The following is a 20,855-nucleotide window of genomic DNA, read 5'->3' as shown; positions in this document are numbered from 1 at the left end:
TTGGTCTGAAGGAAATTGGCACCCTTAAACTACCTGAACCCCACATTGATACTATCGACTCTGAACCCGTGCGTATGCCCTTGTATCGACATCCTGAGTAAGCAAGGAAGATAATTTCCGAGATGAATGACAAGATGATTGATAAGGATGTGATCAAGGAATCGACCACTGCATATTTAGCCCCCATAGTCTGAGTCAGCAAGCCAGACAGCAGTAAAAGGATGTGTATTGATTATCGGCCTCTTAATAAAAAGATCAAGATAGATATCCAACCCCTACCCCGATTAGATGAATTAGTAGAGGAAAGTGCTGGGAAAAATTTTGCTGCACCCTTGATTTGAAAAACACCTACCTCCAAGTTCGGTTGGATGAGAGTTCTCGAAACATGACAACTTTTTCTGATGGGGTTAAATTGTTTAGATACAAGTGCTTACCTTTTGGATTGTCTGTGAGTCCAGCTATTTTCATGAGGAAAATGCAGCAAGTGTTAGCCCCTTTAATTAGAGTAGGTTGGTGCTGTAATTACCTAGATGATGTGATTTGGGCAGACTCTTTCGATCAGATGCTAGACCGACTGAAGATTACCTTTGGAAGATTAACCAAGTCTGGAATGAAGCTGAATGTTAGTAAATGCTCTTTCATGAAGCGAGAAATTAAGTTCTTGGGACATGTAGTGTTGGAGAAAGGAGTACGCCCTGACAGTAAGAATCTTGAAGCCATTGAACAGATGTCACGACCAACGAAGGCCAAGGAAGTGAGATGCTTTGTGGGCATGTGTAACTAATATTTCAAACACATACCTGACTTTGCTGCCATTGCCAGTCCTCTCACTAATTTGCTTAGGAAGGACACAAAATTTGAATGGTCAGAGGAGTGTAAGAATGCATGCTTAGTTCTTAAACGAAAGTTAGTGTCAGCTCCAGGACTAATAAAGGCAGATTTAACTAAACCTTTTGAGTTACATACAGATGCTAGCGACTCGCACATTGGTGGAGCTCTTATGCAGCTGGAGGGCGAGAAAGATCTGAGACCTATTGGATACTTTTCAAAGAAGCTTACCCCGACAGAAAAAAGATACTTAGTAGTTGATAAGGAAGCCTTGGCAGTAGTGAGTGCGTGTAGATTTTTCAGCCACTATTTATTGTGCAAACCCTTTTCCATCGTTACTGACCATAGACCATTACCCACCATCTTTAAGAAAAAGACTAAATGCCCATGTATGTCGCGTTATTTGTTGGAGATAGAGACTACGATTTTGCGATAAAATATAAGAAAGGTGTGCTTTGGTGGACATCTGTGCTGGTAAGGGGTTGGCAATAGCCAACACCTACTTTCGTCATAAGATGATCCACCGGTATACATGGAGAGTAATGAGGAGGATGGATGGTGAACTTGTTGAACGAAAGGCAATGATAGACTACGTGTGTGTGGATGAGCGAATGAGAAGACAAGTGTTGGATGCAAGGGTGTGGAGAGGGTGGGGGAATGGAGTCTCGGACCATCACTTAGTGATGGCCAAGGTAGAGCTGCAAAGAAAGTGGTTGAGGAGGCGAAGGGGAAGACAGGAGGAAGCAGCTCCTGTGAGAAGAGTGGAGAAATTGCAAGATAGTGAGAAGAGGACAGAGTATAAGAGCATAGTGGAAGAAAGATTGGGAAGGTATGAGCTAGAGCAGATGAAAGGGGTGGAAGACGTATGTAAGATATTCACGGAAGAGATAAGCGCAGCGTGTGAGGCGGTTTGTGGAGTGAGGAGGAGATGCAAGGGTGTGCAAGGGACAGCATGGTGGAATGATGAGGTGAAACGAGCTGTGGAACAAAAGAAGAAGGCATATGGTGAATGGTTGGCGAGTAGAGGTAGGGGAGAAGATGAGAGAGAGAAGAGAGAGGTATATGTGAGCAGGAGAAGGGAGGTTAAGAGACTGGTGAAGGAGAGTAAGAAGAAAGTGGATGAAGAGTTTGGGAGGAATCTGAGTGTGAAATGGAGGGAGAGTAAGAAATTGTTTTGGAAGGAGGTAAAGAAAGTAAGGCAGTGTGAAAGGGGAAATAGTAGGGGAGTGAAAGATAGGAATAATAGATTGTTGGTGGAGAAGAGAGAGAAATTGAGGAGATGGAAGGAGCACTTTGAGGATTTGTTGAATGTAGAGAGTGAGAGCAGTGTGAGTATAAGTGGTTGGGGAATGGCTGGGAGAAGAAGAGATGAGAGGAGGGAGGAAGAGATCAGTAGGTCGGAAGTAGTGGAAGCGATGAAGAAGATTAAGCTGGGAAAGGCCCCAGGAATTGATGGAGTGTGTGGTGAAATGCTGAGGTATGGGGGTGAGATTGTTGTGGAGTGGATATGGAAGTTGTGTAGATTGGCTTGGGAAGAGGGAAGGGTTCCAGAGGACTGGAAATCAGGTATAATTGTTCCTCTGTACAAAGGAAAAGGGGAGAGAGAAGTATGTGGTAACCATAGGGGTATTTGCCTTCTTAGTGTGACTGGTAAAATATATGGTAGAATACTCATTGATAGGGTTAGGCATATGACAGAGGAGCTAGTTAGAGAAGAACAAGGGGGATTTAGGAAGGGAAAAGGGTGTGTAGATCAGATATTTGTTCTAAGATGTTTAGTGGAGAAGTATCTAGAGAAGGGAAGGAAAGTGTATGCTGCCTTCATGGACTTGGAGAAAGCTTATGACAGAATAGATAGGAAAGGTATGTGGAAGGTATTAAGAATATATGGAGTGGAGGGGAAATTGTTGAGTGCTGTGAAGAGTATGTACGAGGGAGCTAGGGCTACGGTGTGAGTGGATGGTGAGCTGAGTGAGTTCTTTGATCTCAATGTGGGACTGAAACAGGGGTGTGTAATGTCTCCATGGCTGTTTAATATATATATGGATGGGGTTGTAAAGGAGGTACAAGGTAGGGCAGTGGATGTGGGGGTGGCCCTAATGAATGAGGGTGAGATTTGGAAGCTTCCGGTGTTGCTGTTTGCTGATGATACAGTATTGTTGAGTGAAGATGAATGGGAGTTGCAAGGTTTGGTGAATGAATTTGGGACAGTGTGTAGGAGGAGGAAGCTGAAAGTTAATGTAAACAAAAGTAAAGTTATGGTGTTTGAGAGGAATGAAGTCACAGAGTGTGCAGTGAGGTTGGATGGTGAGGATATGGAGAATGTGAGTGCATTCAAGTACTTGGGTAGTATGATGAGTAAGGATGGAACTTTGGGGGATGAAGTACGTGAAAGGGTACAGCAGGGAAGGAAGGTTGTTGGCACACTGAAAGCAGTGATGAGAAATAGGGAGGTGAGTATGGAAGTTAAGAAGTCACTGCATGATGGTATTGTGATCCCTACCCTGACGTATGGAAGCGAGGCGTGGACCTTGCAAGAGGGGAACAAGTCAAGAGTGAGAGCAGTGGAAATGAGTTACTTGAGAGGAGCATGTGGAGTGACATGGAGGGACAGGTTGACGAATGAAGAAGTGAAGGAACGTTGTGGGGTAGATGTGGATGTGGTTGAAAAGATTAGGAGAAATACACTGAGGTGGTTTGGACATGTGGAGAGGATGGAGAATGAAAGACTGACTAAGAGGGTGTATGTAGGTGAGGTGGAGGGAGGGAGAGGGAGGGGTAGACCGAGGATGAGGTGGAGGGATGGAGTTGAGAGGTATGTGAGGGAGGGGGGGGTGAGCTGGGGGGAGGGGAGTCAAATGGTGGGTGACAGAGTGACTTGGAGGCGTTTTGTCTGCGGCCACCCTTTGCGGGATTAGGGCGTCAGGCTATAGATAGATTGATAGATAGATAGTGAATCATTATGTCCCAGATGCATTGAGTAGACCAGTAGGAGCGTCAAGGAGGCCTCCAATATAACCCAATTTAATGCAGAATTTCGGTGGCTGGGCCTTACGGTGGACAAGGTCAGGGAAGTTTAGAGAGCAGACCCAAGGTGGAGGCAGGTAATTCAGTATTTAGAAGGAGGTCAGTTACCCAGGAAGTTGTCTGGTAATCGTCCTATTTACACTTTCGAAATGAACAAGGAGATTCTGTTTGTCCGAAGAGAAGAAATGGGAAAGTCGAGATTGTGCCCAGTAGTGCCCAAGTCTTTGGTTGCTATTGCTTGTTCAATTGTTCATAACCCTTGACACCTAGGGGAATGCAAGACAGTAGCCAAGGCAAGACAGTTTTTCTATTGGCCGTCTCTTCTGACCAATGTGCGACATTTTGTTAAAAATCATGCAATTCATGTCAGCAGTTCAAGGGTCATGGGAAGATTGTGCACCATTTTAAGGAATTGCCCCCAGTAGATGGTAATGGTCAGAGGGTTGCGATAGATCTCATAGATTTGCATAATAGTATGAGTGGTTCCAGGTATGGTCTCACAGTGATAGACCATTTTTCTAGGTATCTATTTATCTACCCCCTTTGTACAAAATCCACCAAAGCTGTAGCTGAAGAATTTAAGAAGGACATCTGTAGGTATGGCAAGCCACAGGTAGTTATCATGGACAATGGACAAGAATTCACTAGTGCAGAGTTTAGAGATTTTTGTTGGAGAGCTGGGATTAAGCAAGGATTTTGTTTACCCTACAATCCCCGAGGAAATTCAGTTATTGAGAGGGCACATAGGACCTTAAAGACAGTACTGGCAATCTTGAGCCAAGAACACCCGAATACGTGGCCCATGCACCTGTGCTACACTGAGAAAGCATTGAACGAAGCAGTGCATACGTCCCTAGGTACATCACCATTCTTTGCTTTTTATGGACGTTATCCAAATTGCGAGGTAGGAGATTTGCAGTTGCCTACTGATGATGACTGTGTAGAGAAAACAGATGTCAGACAGATGCTCAAGGAGACACAGTGTTGGATGACAACTGGATACCTTAACAGGGCAAATGAAGTACGTAGGAATGACTCTCTAGAAGCAGGTGAATTAGTTTGGATCTATGTCGAAGAGTGCTTGTCTGGTACGGCATCAAAGTTAAATAGAAAGTGGCAGGATCCTTACAAGATTGTCAGAGTTATCGATCAGGGTAGTGCCTATGAGTTTGAAAATGTTTGATGGCACCATCTTGAGTAGGGCAGCTGAAAAGGTCAAAAGATATGTTGAAAGAGATGCCTTATTGAGTACGGTGGATCACAGATTTTTGACCAGTGAGGAAGAGGAGGAGATACTGCCTAGTGTAACCTGCTGGAGACTGCCTGAGAAGTTGCAGTATACGTAGATGATGGGTGTATGGTGTATATATTGTATATACTCAATTTTTTTTTCTCTGAGCATGTCTTTTCCTTGCCTTAACTGGCTGGGATCATGGAGTCAGGTATGCATTTCCAGGTCTCTCCAGACTGTACCTGTGTATTTATCTTTTTTACCAGTACCTATGAGTTGTAATTTCGGATTGATTAATAGGGTTGATTAGTTGTTTAGGGTATGTCCAGCTTTTGGAGAGATGAGGCGTGGAAGCTGCGTGTTGTCAAATCGAGTACACCATGGTGTATAGACCATCGTTCTTGCCTTACCTTAATTCTCTTTTTCCTTTAGGTTAGATTGTTAGGATTAGTTAGGGAAAATGAGATCTCACAGTTAGGACCCCCCCCCCCCCCAGGTTTAGAGAATTGTACATGTGAGGGGCAGTTCTACCTGAAGGTCTCCGCCTGGAGGTTTCCTACTTTCTTTGAGAACCTCGAGCACCGTGTGTATGTAATACCCAAATTGCAGTATAGGATTGCTCAGAGAGAGAGAGGAAGTTTCCAATTTCTCTATAGGGCTTGGAGAAGTTGAACTATGGGGCTCTTGCATGTTAGGAGAGGTAGGTAGGTTTTGCTCAGTCTCTCTGGACAGATCGCAGTGGAGTGGCTCATGTTACTCTCAGCTAAGCACAAAGTTTCTCCACGTAGCAGGACATTCTCCTTGTGAGTAATATACCTAGTGAGTGGCATGCATCATCAGTTACATATTGTGAGCAGCATGAGAAAATTTACTCGTGGTACAGGAATTCTTTGTTTTTTGTGGACAGGATAGCCACTGACTGTTCTCCAGCATGGTTATGTAATATCCCACAGTCGCAGTATAGGACAGGCCGGCTGGTGTCTTTGGAGGCGTGTAGATAGGTTTCCCCTCACGAGCAAGGTGCGTGTGGAACACCTTACAGTAGCAGTATTGAGGGAGACTGGTCATGTAGATGAAGTCACATACAGAGTTTGTTAAGTATGGGTACTGGGTATATCCGAGGGGTTCAGGTCCAGTTGCCTGAACTTTTGGTCTTCCCTAACTATGGGCGGATGTAATGCCCGTAAGTGATAATGAGTTGTATCTAGTTCATTTTATATGACCAAAAGTTTGGTCATGTGAGAGTGTATGGCCGGAACATGGCTGTTTCCATGCGAATGTGATCAGATTGTAGATTAAGTTACCTAGTTGCTAAGTCATTTTTTTTTCCTACTGTAATTTACTAGTATTAAGTCTCTTTATAATATAAAAGCTCAAGTGAGAAGGAATATGTGCCTGTGGTCACATAATCCAGCATAACGTAAGCATGCGCAAAAGGATGTAAGGCTCAATAATTTTAATGTTTTTTCTATGTGAGGGTATAGAGAGAGATCGTTGGAGAGTAAAAATTGTAATTAGAGAATGTAATTTTTTTCGGGTAATCAGTTGTATGGGGAAGGGCATCACGTTGAGTCTATCACGAGTCTGTAGTAATGAAAATTTTAAATTGCGTAAGCCGTCATCCTCCCCCCCACCTTTCCACCACGCAATATTGGCCTACCATGAGATGCTGACTCGCTCACTGGCCGTGAAATATGGCGGATGGTCGGTACTGTCATCACGCGAGGTGACGCCATTGGAAAAGCAAGTCCTGTGTTCCCGCTCACCTCTCTTGTATTCCTTGAGCAGGATAGTGAGTGGGTCCCACTGAGTGAGTCAAGGTCAAGAATATCCAAGGATCGGACCAGTGAACTATGAGCTCAGAGGGATGATTATGAAGAACTACATTGGACTGAACCTCGGACAAAGGAGCTAAGTTTTGTGGAATTTGATATTAGGACCATATGTTTTTTGAATAATATGCCAACTGATTCAGGGTTATTCTATAAGGCTAGTAGCTGGGAAGATTTCTACCCTTTTTTTTGGTCTTGTTGAGACACATTTCCTCCCACTCGAAACTTTATTGTTTGTATGACCCTTGAGATCTGGTGGTATGGAGATTACCTAGTAGCTTGTTAATGTGAAACCCAGGGGCTCTTTGGGAGATTGCGAAGGTCAGGCTTTGGTTGGCCGAGTTGGAGACTGACCCCATCATTTTGGCATGCTACCACTCTTAACTTGGCCACTTGAAAAGTAACAAACGCAACTGAAGAGGCCGCTATTGGGAGAGAGTCTCCCTCAATCTGAGTTCCCGACCGCACCAGCACGCGGTGGTCGTCACCAGTAATTTGATTTTTGCCCTTTTTGACCACGCAAAAGTGTGGATCGCAGAGCGTACAGTACACCTGCCCCAGTTGAGCTTACCTTCTCCCCTCGGTCTGGCTGCACACGTGCTCTGTGTGACATTTGCTCTTTTATTTTTGGCCACGGAACTCCATTCCACCTCCCCCCAGGCAAACCCACAGCCTCTTCCATTCATGGCGAGGACTCTTCCAGTGTTTGTGTGTGTTTATTAGGTAGGTAAATATCCTGGGGAAAAAAAAAAAAAAAAAAAAATGAAATTGCCCCAAAAGGTGAACTTGAGGCTGGCATGGGTACCCTTTGCATGTAAATATATGACCCTACAATGCAGAATTCCCATAAAGCAGGACCTCCTGGGTACAGTATTCCCGCGTTATGTGAGTGCTCTCTTTATAAGAAGAAATATTTGGGGGGCAGCAATTTATTTAAGTAGAATCAGTGACGGTATACATTTTCTCCTCCATTTGAACTTTTTATTTTTTATTTATTTTTTCAATTACCATCTTGCTTACTTAGGATTGCCTAGGAATAGTGAAGGGTGCCAGGTAACTAGAAGAAAGTTTGTGTTGTTATACAAGGAGAATGATGATAAAAGGGAGTGTTGGAACCTTAGGAGTAACATTCTGATGTGCGAGATAGGAAATCTGTATGACAGAATGGGGGTCAGTAGGAAGAAGGAAATTATACTGTGATAAAGTAACAAAGGTAGCAAATTCATGAAGGGGAAGAAGTTTGAATATGATTTTCTTCATGAAAAATTTTGCAAAGGGGTATTTAGAGAAGCATTGGGAGGGGTAACTGAAAGTTTTAACCTGTTATTTCCTTTGCAAACATGACTCATTCCCTTTTCTCCCCTTCAGGTGCAGCCAAGATGCGAGCACCTTGTGTTATATTCATTGATGAAATAGACTCTGTTGGTGCCAAGCGTTCCAATTCTGTCCTGCACCCCTATGCCAACCAGACCATCAACCAGCTACTGTCAGAAATGGATGGCTTCCACAAGAATGAGGGGGTTATAGTGTTAGGGGCAACCAACAGACGGGATGATTTAGATAAAGCATTGCTGAGGCCTGGGAGGTTTGATGTAGAAGTTCAGGTGAGTTATGGGAGAGTAAAAGTTGTGTTTTATATATTTTAATTAATTTTTTGTTACCATCCTGTGCAGGTTTCCATATCCAAGGAGTGGTTGAGGTTTATTGCTCATGTAATGCCACTTAGGGATGAGTGAGGCTGGTCACTCTCTTAAATGTCAGGACCAGCTGCCTAGCCCCGGGCTTCTACGCTCCTAATGGGGTAACACAGGATTAGATGATGATGATGATGAATTAATTTTTTGTTACCATCAGATAAAGATGATAATGGATGCATGTGTGTTTAAAACTATAATGTGGTTTATATTTACATTAATTTTGGCATCATTAAAGTTACCAGCACTTCCCTCCCAAGTGTGCCAATGGAAGGTGTTACACAAAAATTTTTACATGATGGTGGTATGAAGCACATGACAAGAGTATGAGAAGGAAGGATACTGTCAGACATTCAGGGAGGAATGAGAAATAATGAAAGCAGGACACACCTCTGGCAGGAGATTGTTAGTGAACTTGTGCTCATGATTGTTGTTGTTGTTATTGTTCAACCCTAACCATGCCTAGCCCATCAGACTCATTAACTGCAGGTAAGCAGCTGCCCCTGTGGTGTCACTCCATAGGTTCCCCACACTGTTGATGTTGTGTCTGCATCTTAGTGTGGCATATGTTGTGCAGTGTCCCATAACATTGGTTTTGTTGCATGGGCCCGTTCTACAATAGGGGCACATGTCTTCCGTGATTCCACCCGACCTAGCTCTTAAGCTGGTAACTGAGGTGGGGTCTTTGTCTAAACTGAAGTGAATTTAGTCAACTGTGTTTCAGGGTACTGCTGATGGGTGGATGTCAGAAAGGGGCCTTTGAAGTATTGCACTGTGTAGTGTTCTGATCAGGTTGTTGTATTGTCCTGCACGTGAAGTGGGTATATGTACACTCAGTCCTTGAGTAACGCATGGTTGAGTAGCACATTTTTGTTCAAACACTCTCAGCATAATGCAGCAGGTCATAATCAACACGGGGAAAAACTTAAGCTTACATGGGAAGTCAGCTGGCTTGGCGATGAAATCTGAAAGTTGCACGAGGTGATGTCACCCTGCAGATGCGCCATGATTGGCCAGCTTACATCTGGATACCTCTCCTGGACACACTCAAGACTGTATGCTTAGATGAAAATTTATGGGTTTCACAGTTTTAGGGGCTGAAATGGAACAAAAGTGTTTGCTAATTAGAAAAAAATTACAGTTTCATCCATGTGTTCTCATAAGTTAGTGTTCATCACCACATTCTTCATTCGATTTCACGCTTCTCAACACATTTTGGACTGACTGAACATATGGCTGTCAGTCCTTTCACACGTCTGACTGAGTTCTACCTGCTCTGTGCAGCAAGATTTTTTTTCGTGGTTGAGTATCAAGCTAGGACATTGACTCTTAGTCATGCTGCATGATCAGTCCCAGCCACCCAGAAAGCAGCACATCTTCACGCATGCCCAGAAGTTTGAAATAAAAGAATTGGAGAAGGGAAAGAGGCAGGTAGAAATGGCAAAAAAGCATGACGTGAATGAAAGCACCAACGGAGCAATTTGGAAGGACCAGGAGAAGATAAAGAAGTTTGTGTGAGGGAACCCTGGTGATGCAAATCTGGCAGCATTGAAAGTTTGTAATGTTGTCCTGAAGCTGGCTGAGAAGTTTACGGTATAGGGCATTGCGTGGAGTGCCAGAGAAAGAACAACTTCCTTACTGACAGCTGCATGATAAAAGAGAAGGCAAGACATTATAATGTTGAAGTAGCCAAGTGACTGAAATACCTTAATCTGCCTCCATTCAGAGTGTCCCGTGGGTGGTTGTGTTCCTTTGTGAAGAAGAAGAAGTTGAAAAGTGTGAGTATAATTGGGGAAGCTGCTGGTGCCAACATGACTGCAGCCATGGAGTTCCCCAGTTTCTTAAGAGATATCATCTCAGAGTGGGGTTACACTGCAGACCAGATTTTCAACACTGACGAGACAGGCCTTTACCGGAAGAAGATGCTCGAAAAAACATACATCACCCAGAAGGAGGGGAGTGCTAGGGGAATTAAGGCCTTGAAGGACCGGGTCACGGTCCTGGCATGCAAAACCTCTGGCATGTGCAAACTGAAACCCATTGTGGTGCACTGCTCTAAATAGCCTTGCACATACTGTAACACGGACATGAAAAAATTAAATGTTCATTGGTTGAGTCATGAAAAGGGGTGGATGTTGGGGTCCAACAGTCTTCAGTGGTTCAACAGGTGTTTTGTCAAAGGGATTGAGGAGTATTGTCACAGGAAGAATGTCAGTCACAAGATTCTCTCCCTGCTCGATAATATGCATGGTCATTCAAGGCTTATGATCGACAGGCATCCAAGCTTTAAGGTTTTCTTCTTGCCCCCAAACACCACTTCTCTCCTTCAACCATTGGCTCAGGAGGTCATCAAGTCGGCGTATGTGACGAGGACATCGTGATGCTAGATGTGGTGACAGACACCCAGGAGGAGTTCTTGGAGATATGTGATGCCGACTCCCCACTACGACCATTACAACCATCCTTGCCTATCTCAGGGACTAGCAGAGATTCTCCATCACCTCCTGCATCCGCATCCACCCTTACATCCACACCTACTTTGAGAGAGGCCAAGACCATCCTCCAATTCTGGAAAAGTTTCACCATGAAAAATGGTGTGGACACTACAGTATGGTAGAAGCGTGGAAGGAGGTGAACCAAGCCATGATCCACCACACCTGGCAGAATGTTCAAGGAAGTTAGCCACGAACTTGAGTTGCTGGGTGAACCACAGTCAGTCGAGGTGGCAGTCCGTCGGGCATTGGAGGCAGCAAGGCTAGTGGCTGTTTTTGAGTTGGTGGATGCAGCTGACATTCTCGAGCTCATCTTCCCTAACCCACAGCCTGATTCTAAGGAAATGTTGGAGCAGTTAGAGGAGGAAGAGCTTGGAGAACAAGAAGATCATGACCTGGATGATTACTAGCCTACAGAAGAGCCACCCACACACATTTTAAGGGAGGTGGTGGAGATGATTGGGTAGTGTGATGAATAAGGATGGAAGTTTGGAGGGTGAAGTACTTGAAAGGGTACAACAAGGAAGAAAGGTTGCTGGTTCCTTGAAAGCAGTGATAAGAAACAGGGAAGTGAGCATAAAAGTGAAAAATATACTACCTGACAGTATTGTGATATCAACTCTAACGTATGGAAGTGAAGCTTGGACCTTGTTGGAGGGACAGAAGTCAAGCAGTGGAAATGAGTTATTTGAGAGGAGCCTGAGGAGTCATATGGATAGGCAGACTGACAAATGAGGAAGTGAAGGAGCATTGTTGTGTGGATGTGGATGTGATAGGAAGCATTAGGAGAAACACATTGAGGTGGTTTGGCCATGTGGAGAGAATGGGGAGTGAGAGACTGATGAGAAGAGTGAATGTGAATGAGGTGGAGGGGGGGAGACAGAGGGGGAGGCCAAGGATGAGATGGAGGGATGGAGTGGAGAGGTATATGAGAGAGGGGTGTGTGATCTGGGAGCTGGGCAGTGAACTGGCAGCGGACAGAGCAACATGGAGGGAATTTGTTTGTGGCCACCCCTTACAGGATTGAGGCATCTGGCAGTAGATAGATGGATAGATCCCTAGAAAGTATTTTCAGAAAGCTAGATGAAGAAGATTAAGCTGGGAAAGGCCCCAGGAATTGATGGAGTGTGTGGTGAAATGCTTAGGTATGGGGGTGAGATTGTTGTGGAGTGGATATGGAAGTTGTGTAGATTGGCTTGGGAAGAGGGAAGGGTTCCAGAGGACTGGAAATCAGGTATAATTGTTCCTCTGTACAAAGGAAAAGGGGAGAGAGAAGTATGTGGTAACCATAGGGGTATTTGCCTTCTTAGTGTGACTAGTAAAATATATGGTAGAATACTCATTGATAGGGTTAGGCATATGACAGAGGAGCTAGTTGGAGAAGAACAAGGGGGATTTAGGAAGGGAAAAGGGTGTGTAGATCAGATATTTGTTCTAAGATGTTTAGTGGAGAAGTATCTAGAGAAGGGAAGGAAAGTGTATGCTGCCTTCATGGACTTGGAGAAAGCTTATGACAGAATAGATAGGAAAGGTATGTGGAAGGTATTAAGAATATATGGAGTGGAGGGGAAATTGTTGAGTGCTGTGAAGAGTATGTACGAGGGAGCTAGGGCTACGGTGCGAGTGGATGGTGAGCTGAGTGAGTTCTTTGATCTCAATGTGGGACTGAAACAGGGGTGTGTAATGTCTCCATGGCTGTTTAATATATATATGGATGGGGTCGTAAAGGAGGTACAAGGTAGGGCAGTGGATGTGGGGGTGGCCCTAATGAATGAGGGTGAGATTTGGAAGCTTCCGGTGTTGCTGTTTGCTGATGATACAGTATTGTTGAGTGAAGATGAATGGGAGTTGCAAGGTTTGGTGAATGAATTTGGGACAGTGTGTAGGAGGAGGAAGCTGAAAGTTAATGTAAACAAAAGTAAAGTTATGGTGTTTGAGAGGAATGAAGTCACAGAGTGTGCAGTGAGGTTGGATGGTGAGGATATGGAGAATGTGAGTGCATTCAAGGACTTGGGTAGTGTGATGAGTAAGGATGGAACTTTGGGGGATGAAGTACGTGAAAGGGTACAGCAGGGAAGGAAGGTTGTTGGCACACTGAAAGCAGTGATGAGAAATAGGGAGGTGAGTATGGAAGTTAAGAAGTCACTGCATAATGGTATTGTGATCCCTACCCTGACGTATGGAAGCGAGGCGTGGACCTTGCAAGAGGGGAACAAGTCAAGAGTGAGAGCAGTGGAAATGAGTTACTTGAGAGGAGCATGTGGAGTGACATGGAGGGACAGGTTGACGAATGAAGAAGTGAAGGAACGTTGTGGGGTAGATGTGGATGTGGTTGAAAAGATTAGGAGAAATACACTGAGGTGGTTTGGACATGTGGAGAGGATGGAGAATGAAAGACTGACTAAGAGGGTGTATGTAGGTGAGGTGGAGGGAGGGAGAGGGAGGGGTAGACCGAGGATGAGGTGGAGGGATGGAGTTGAGAGGTATATGAGGGAGGGGGGGGTGAGTTGGGGGGGAGGGGAGTCAAATGGTGGGGGACAGAGTGACTTGGAGGCGTTTTGTCTGCGGCCACCCTTTGCGGGATTAGGGCGTCGGGCTATAGATAGATAGATAGATAGACTGGGAAAACAAAGGAGTGAACATAGATGGAGAAAAGCTAAACCATTTAAGATTTGCAGATGACAGTGTCTGGCCTTTGGTTCCTTCTTTCTTGCATAAAAAAAAAAAATCAGAAACAGCAGAAGAATTGCAGGAAATGTTAAATGACCTGAACAGAGAAAGTCCGAAAGTAGGGCTAAAGATGAACCGAAGTAAAACTAAAGTAATGTTTAATCCACAGTCACAAAGAGCGTCATCAGAATAAGCAAAGAAATTCTTGAAGAAGTTGAGGAGTACAACTACCTGGGGCAAATACTAAAATTAATGAAAGATCATGATAGCAAAAGATAAAGACGCATTACAATTGGATGGAAAGCTTTCAATAAACAGAGACATTATGAAAAGTTGTTTGCCAGTTTGTATGAAATGAAAGTATATAACGAATGTATAATTCCAGCTATGCCGTATGGTTGTGAGACCTGGACTCTGACAAAATTGATGAAAAATAAATTACAATGAACTCTCACATTTGGCAAGTTTTTGTTTGGCAGATTCACTTTTGGCTGTGAGATGGGATTGTACACAACACTCTAATGTAGCAACAGAAATCTCACATTTGGCGAGTTGTTTATAATAAAAATATACTGTAACTGTATTCTCTAATACCGTCAAAACATTCTGGAAACTTTTTGCTATCAGACAGGCTGTCAACTCTATGGTAGATACCTGGCATAAAATTAATAATGCTACCATTAGGCACAGGTGGGCACCACCTCTCACTCACCTCATCTCGGATGGTGCTGACAGTGACATGGACACACAGACACAGCATCAGCGGCAGGAACAGCTCACGAAAGAAGCGTTAGAAGCAGCAAGAAGTGTTCCGGGATTTAATGAAGTTAATGAAGAACAGTTGGGTGAGATGATACAGTGGAGTCTTCATACAGCACGAGATAGGTTATGCAGAACCTCATGCAAAATCATTGTCGAGATAAAACGTGACGTATGTTTACATGTAAAATAGGGGGTTGGGATCTAGGAGCCTCATATTATTCATTAAGAATATATTTAAAGATAGATTATTACAAATACGTTTGCCCTAAGACATTGAAGACAGTGCATTTGCTCATGACCTCACCGACTGGATACATCAGTACATAGCCTACCGCATTCTAACCTAACCGTACCAATTAAGTTTTGCCCCTAATACTCCCCATAAAAATTTCAGTCACCAAGGATTGCCACTAAGCCTCTTGAAAGTCATCATTACAAATCAAGCAAAAAATTGACCTAAACACATGAATAATGGCCACCCAGCATCAGGCATATTTTGCCAAGAATCATTTTCGGTGCGTTTAAAAAAAAAATGCAGTGTGAAACTATTTTTGAATGCCATTAGTCATCAACAATAAAGGGAAAAAAAATGCTGTAAAGAAGTCGTCAGCATGCAGTGATTCTGTGTTTCTCACATCTCAGATACACACGAATGCAGTAATCGTGAATAATAAACAAGTCAGCCAAGCAGTATAATTTGTATGACAGTATAATTCACAAGACCTGAACTCACATAATTATCTTACCTAACTATTTATGTCAACATGTAGTGTCTACACATATCGTAAGATCCAAATTTTCTGGGCCAAAGACCGTCAGTTCATAACAAAGGTCGAGCACTAAGCCTTTTTTTTTTTCCTTTCTTTTTTTCCTTTTTTTTTTGCACTCGTTGCACCAAAGGCAAATACATGAATTTTACTGCTCCTTCATCATTATACTTTTTTTTCCAACAAAGAAGACATCCACTAAGGCATCCACACACCACGTGTACATCAAGCCAATTATTTTCTTTCCTTATGTGAGTTTTTCTGTTTTGTATTGTTTCTTGGCTAAAATAAGTTAAATTGAATCATATTATGTGTGTTTATCACATGATTTACATCCAGTAGTGTTATAATATAGGTGGAAAATCAGTCCAGTCATGCATGCCCAGAAACAATTTATTTTTTTCCCATTTTATTCAGTTCAGATTTGGCGAACTCCAGTTTGGCGAGGATTTTTTTGCACCTATTACTCGCCAAATGTGAGAGTTCACTGTAATCTGTTCTCAGAGAGCAGCAGAAAGGTCAGTGTTGGGAATATCTTTAAGAGTCAGGAAAAGATCAACCTGCGTGAGAGAGCAGATGAATGTCTAAGCTATTATAGATGTTATAAAAGAACAGAAATGGAGGTGGGCAGGCCATATAGCAAGAATAACGGATAATCGATGGAGCAAGAGCCTGACTGACTGGATGCCAAGAGATTGTAAACGTAGTAGAAAAAGGCCAGACAGGAGGTGGAGAGATGAGATAGAGAAATTTTGCAGGGAATGTGGCAAAGATTGGCTCAGTCAAGGAATTCATGGAAAAAGTTGAGGGAGGCCTTTGTTCAGCATTGGACATGTAATGGCTGATGATGGTATATATATAAATATATAGATATATATATATATATATATATATATATATATATATATCAGTCTATCTATCTATTGCCAGACGCCTCAATCCCATTTGGGGTGGCCACAAACAAAACGCCTCCACGTCGCCCTGTCCCCTGCCATTTCACTGCCCTTCTGCCAACTCACCCCCCCCTTCTCATATACCTCTCCACCCCATCCCTCCATCTCATCCTCGGCCTCCCCCTCCCTCTTCCCCCCTCCACCTCACTCACATCCATTCTCTTCGTCATCTTTCACCCTCCATCCTCTCCACATGGCCAAACCACCTCAGTGTATTCCTCCTAATGCTTCATATCACATCCACATCCACACCACAATGCTCCTTTATATTCTCATTTGTCAGCCTGTCTCTCCATGTGACTCCACAGGATCCTCTTAAATAACTCATTTCCACTGCTCTTACTCTTCACTTGTGTCCTTCCAGCAACGTCCAAACTTCACTTCCATACGTTGGAGTTAGTATCACAATACTGTCATGTAGTAACTTTTTCACTTCCATGCTCACTTCCCTGCTTCTTATCACTGCTTTCAAGGAACCAGCATCCTTTCTTCCCTGCTGTATGTTTTCAAGCACTTCACCCTCCAAACCTCCATCCTTACTCATCACACTACCCAAGTACTTAAATGTACTCACATTTTCCAATTCCTCACCATCCAACCCCGGTGTACATTCACTGACTTCACCTATCTCAAAGACCATCACTTTACTCTTCCCTACATTCACCTTTAGATTCCATTTCTTACACACTCTTCCAAACTCATCCACCAAGCCTTGCAGCTTTCATTCGTGTGCACACAACAACACAGTATCATCAGCAAACAACAGTACAGGAAGTTTCCAAACACTACCCTCTCTCACCAGGGCCACTCCAACATCCACTACCGTACCTTGTACCTCTTTTATTACCCTGTCCATGTACAGATTGAACAACCATGGAGACATGACACATCCCTGTTTCAACCCAACCATCAAAGAGAAAAATTCACTCAGTTCACCATCCACATGCACTGCATCCTTAGCATCATCATACATACTCTTCACAGCATTCAACAACTTCCCATCTACTCCATATATTCTTAATACTTTCCACAATCCTTGTCTATCCACCCTGTCATATGCATTCTCCAAATCCATGAAAGCCGCATACAACTTCTTTCCTTTCTCTAGAAACTTTTCCACTAAAGATCTAAGAATGAATATCTGATCTGCACAACCTCTTCCCTTCCTAAAGCCTCCCTGTTCTTCTCCAACTAATTCTTTTGTTCTTTCTCTAACTCTGTCAATAAGTATCCTACCATACACTTTTCCTATTAGACTAAGAAGACAGATGCCCCTATGATTACCACACACTTCTTTTTCCCCTTTTTCTTTGTACAAGGGAATAATTATACCTGACTTCCAATCCTCCGGTTCTCTACCTTCCTCCCAGGCCAGTCTGCACATTTTCCACATCCATTCTACTACCATCTCTCCCCCATACTTCAGCATTTCACCACACACTCCATCAATTCCTGGGGCTTTCCCCAATTTAACTTTCTTCATTGCTTCCACAACTTCTATCCTACTGATTTCTTCCTGTCTTCTCACCTCCCTCCTCCTCCCAGCCATTCCCCGGCCACTTATACTCGCATTACTTCCATCCTGTATGTTCAATAATTCCTTATAGTGTTCTCTCCATCTGCTCACTTTTTCTCCCTTCTCCACTAGTAATCTACCATTTTTATCTTTCACTCCCCTGGTAACTTCACTTCCACCCTGTCTTACTCTTTTCACCTCTTTCCAGAACATTTTCTTACAGTCCCCCCACTTTACACTCAAGTTCCTTCCAAATTCCTCATCCGCTCTCTTCTTACTCTCTCCTACTAATCTTTTCACCTCTTTCTTTCTTTCTACATATTACTCTCTCTTCCGCCTCTCAACTTCTTCCACGCCCCTATTTCTCATCCATTCATTGTATGCTTTCTTCTTTTGTGCCACAGCCTGTCTCACCTCTTCATTCCACCACGCTGTTCCTTGCACATCCCTCCGTCTTCTCTTCATCCCACACACCACATCACATGCTGCACATATTTCTTCTGTAAATATCCTACACACACCTTCCATGTCCCCCATCTGCTCCAATTCATATTTGCCCAATCGTTCCTCCACTTCTCTCTTATACTCTGCCTTTTTCTCATCCTCTTGTTACCTTTCCACTCTCCTTACAAATAGTCCTTCCTTCCGTCCCTGCCTTTTTCTATTTCTTCATCATAATTGGACCTTGATTCTGGCCACCACCAAGTAGTGGTCAGAAAATCCACTCCCAACCTCTATAAGCTCTTGCATCCATTACACATTTTTGCATCCTTTCATCCACACACACATAATCAATCATTCCCTTCCTTTCATTCAGTTCACCACCCACCCTTCTCATCACTTGCCATGTATACCTGTGAATCATCTTGTGCATGAAGAGGGTATTGGCTATCACCAACCCCCTCTCAGCACAATTGTCCACTAACGCACTGCCATACTCATTTATCTCAGCAGGCACACCCCACTCACCAGCTATTCCATCCACCTTCACATTCCCTACTTTACCATTCATATCACCGATCAAAAACACTCTCTCATTCCTTCCAAACTTTTCCATGCACGCTTCCACATTTGTCAAGAACTCTTCTCTCACTCTGGTTGCACAATCTTGCGTTGGCGCATACACACTCACAATCGCCTACAATTGTATTCCAACTTTCAATCTTACATACACAATCCTTGACCCAACTAATACATAGTCTCTTATGCTCTTGTTCCATTTTTTACTCACATATATATATATATATATATATATATATATATATATATATATATATATATATATATATATATATATATATATATATATATATATATATATATATATTAATCCCTCCAATATCCGACGTAATGGAGCCCTAAGCAGGTCCAGATAGTGGTCCTGTCCGGATATTGGGCCCCAGCTTATGGACTTGTACTTATTGACCCTAACTCAGAAAAACACCTATACAACTCCCTCTGGACATGCATAGCACCTATGTAAGACCCAAATCACACGAATAAGGTACATAAAAGACTGAAATAAATGCAAAAGAAGCATAAAATGAGGTTTTTGAGGTAGGTTCATACAATTTTTCAACATTCTGGGTACTTACAAGTCCCTGGCTCATGGACTGGTAGTTATACACCCTAACCTAGCCTAACTCAAAAACACCTCCCTACTGTACATGCATAGCACCTATGACACAGCACATTCACACTAATAAGAGACATAAAAGAGTGAAATGAGGTGTTTGAGGTAATTATAGTATGGAAAATACAGTAGAGTACAGTATGAAACATTCTGCCTACTTACAGCAAGTTCATGGCCATCTCGATAACCGCCTCCTCTCAGACTCTGACAGTAAGAAGGATTTCCTGAAGCACTTGCAGCGCACTGTTCATGAAGTCTTGCACTGAACTTAGTCATTCGCACTCAGAAGTCCATTCTCTTCACAGTGCGCACTCTTGTCTAACTTATGCTCCACTGTAACTTAATAAGTGTTGCGCTCTGCACTTTAACTCTTTCCACTCTTATAACCATATTCTAAAGCAAAAACACACAAGTCTATTTATGTTAAATTTAGTTCAAAAATTGTTTGTCTTTTCACTGACAACTGTAAATCCTTAACACAATGCAATGTTTTTTTCACTGCACAACACTGTAAATTCCCATGTGGTCTAGTGGAGAAGTTCTTGGCGTCTATTCACTGTCAGAGTCCGAGAGTATCAATGGCAGGTGACATAGGGGTGTGTCGCTGGGTCGTGGTGATGGCGTACCCACTGCAGACGACTCTGAAGACAGACGCAAACTGACGTCGAGCAGTGACTCCACCGTGGCTGATGTGCTGGGCTGTGGCTCGGAGCATGAGGGCCTGTCTTGGGGAGGCAACTGAGTGGAGCCAGGGCTGGGCACAGCGGGGGTCACGGGCCTGAAAAAACTGTCAGTCGTTGATTGACGCAAGGAATGACGATTCTGACGATTGATGATGCTCTGCCCGACAGCACGCACTTCCTCCACAAGTCCCAAGGGCCCCATCTCCCTGTCGCAGTCCAGGTGTTTCAGGTAGTCCAGAATGAACTCTAGGTGTTCCCGGAGTGCGCTCAGCTTGGGGATGGCTGGAGTTGTGTCATGCTGAGAGGAGTCCGCATCATCGTCGCCGTCCTCGTCGGAATCTTCAAGCTGGGTACTGACACCTGCAACTGAAGATGCGATCTCGATATCAGACATGGTCTGATACCCAGGATCGCCCTCGTCGTCATCCAACCACTCACGCACATCGTCCACATCAACATTGTCGCCGTGCGTACGTAGCCGTGCATGTAAGTCATCCGCATCGAAACCTAGGAAATCATACTCCGGATCCGTTCCGAGAAGCAGACGAGACCAACCATTTTCTAGAGTCTTGACAGGGACTTCCTTCCATGCACTGGCCCAGTTGTAGATTGCAGACTTGATGTAGCGGCGAAGGTGTTCCAAAGTCTGCTGGCCTCGCGTGTCCCGTCCCTCCCTGCGCTCGTCCTCGTCCTCGTCCTCGAGGACAACCATCACCTCGTCCAGGAACTTCCTTCGGTACAGCCTCTTCTTTGTCACGATCACTCCT

General features: G+C 43.7%; 1 protein-coding gene across 1 annotated transcript in view; it reads left to right on the top strand.

Moving 5' to 3' along the window:
* The window catches only part of YME1L (ATP-dependent zinc metalloprotease YME1L), a 757,090-nt gene that overhangs the window by 380,041 nt on the left and 356,194 nt on the right, over positions 1–20,855 (top strand). The window contains exon 9 of the mRNA XM_080280511.1: positions 8,287–8,522. Coding sequence (XP_080136637.1) covers positions 8,287–8,522 — 236 coding nt within the window. The remainder of the gene's footprint in view (positions 1–8,286; positions 8,523–20,855) is intronic.

The sequence above is a fragment of the Coenobita brevimanus genome, chromosome 85 (genome assembly GCF_032717465.1).
Source record: "Coenobita brevimanus isolate Jiangsu-jjx chromosome 85, ASM3271746v2, whole genome shotgun sequence".
Taxonomy (NCBI): Eukaryota; Metazoa; Arthropoda; class Malacostraca; order Decapoda; family Coenobitidae; genus Coenobita; species Coenobita brevimanus.
This window is presented reverse-complemented; position numbering and strand designations above follow the sequence as displayed.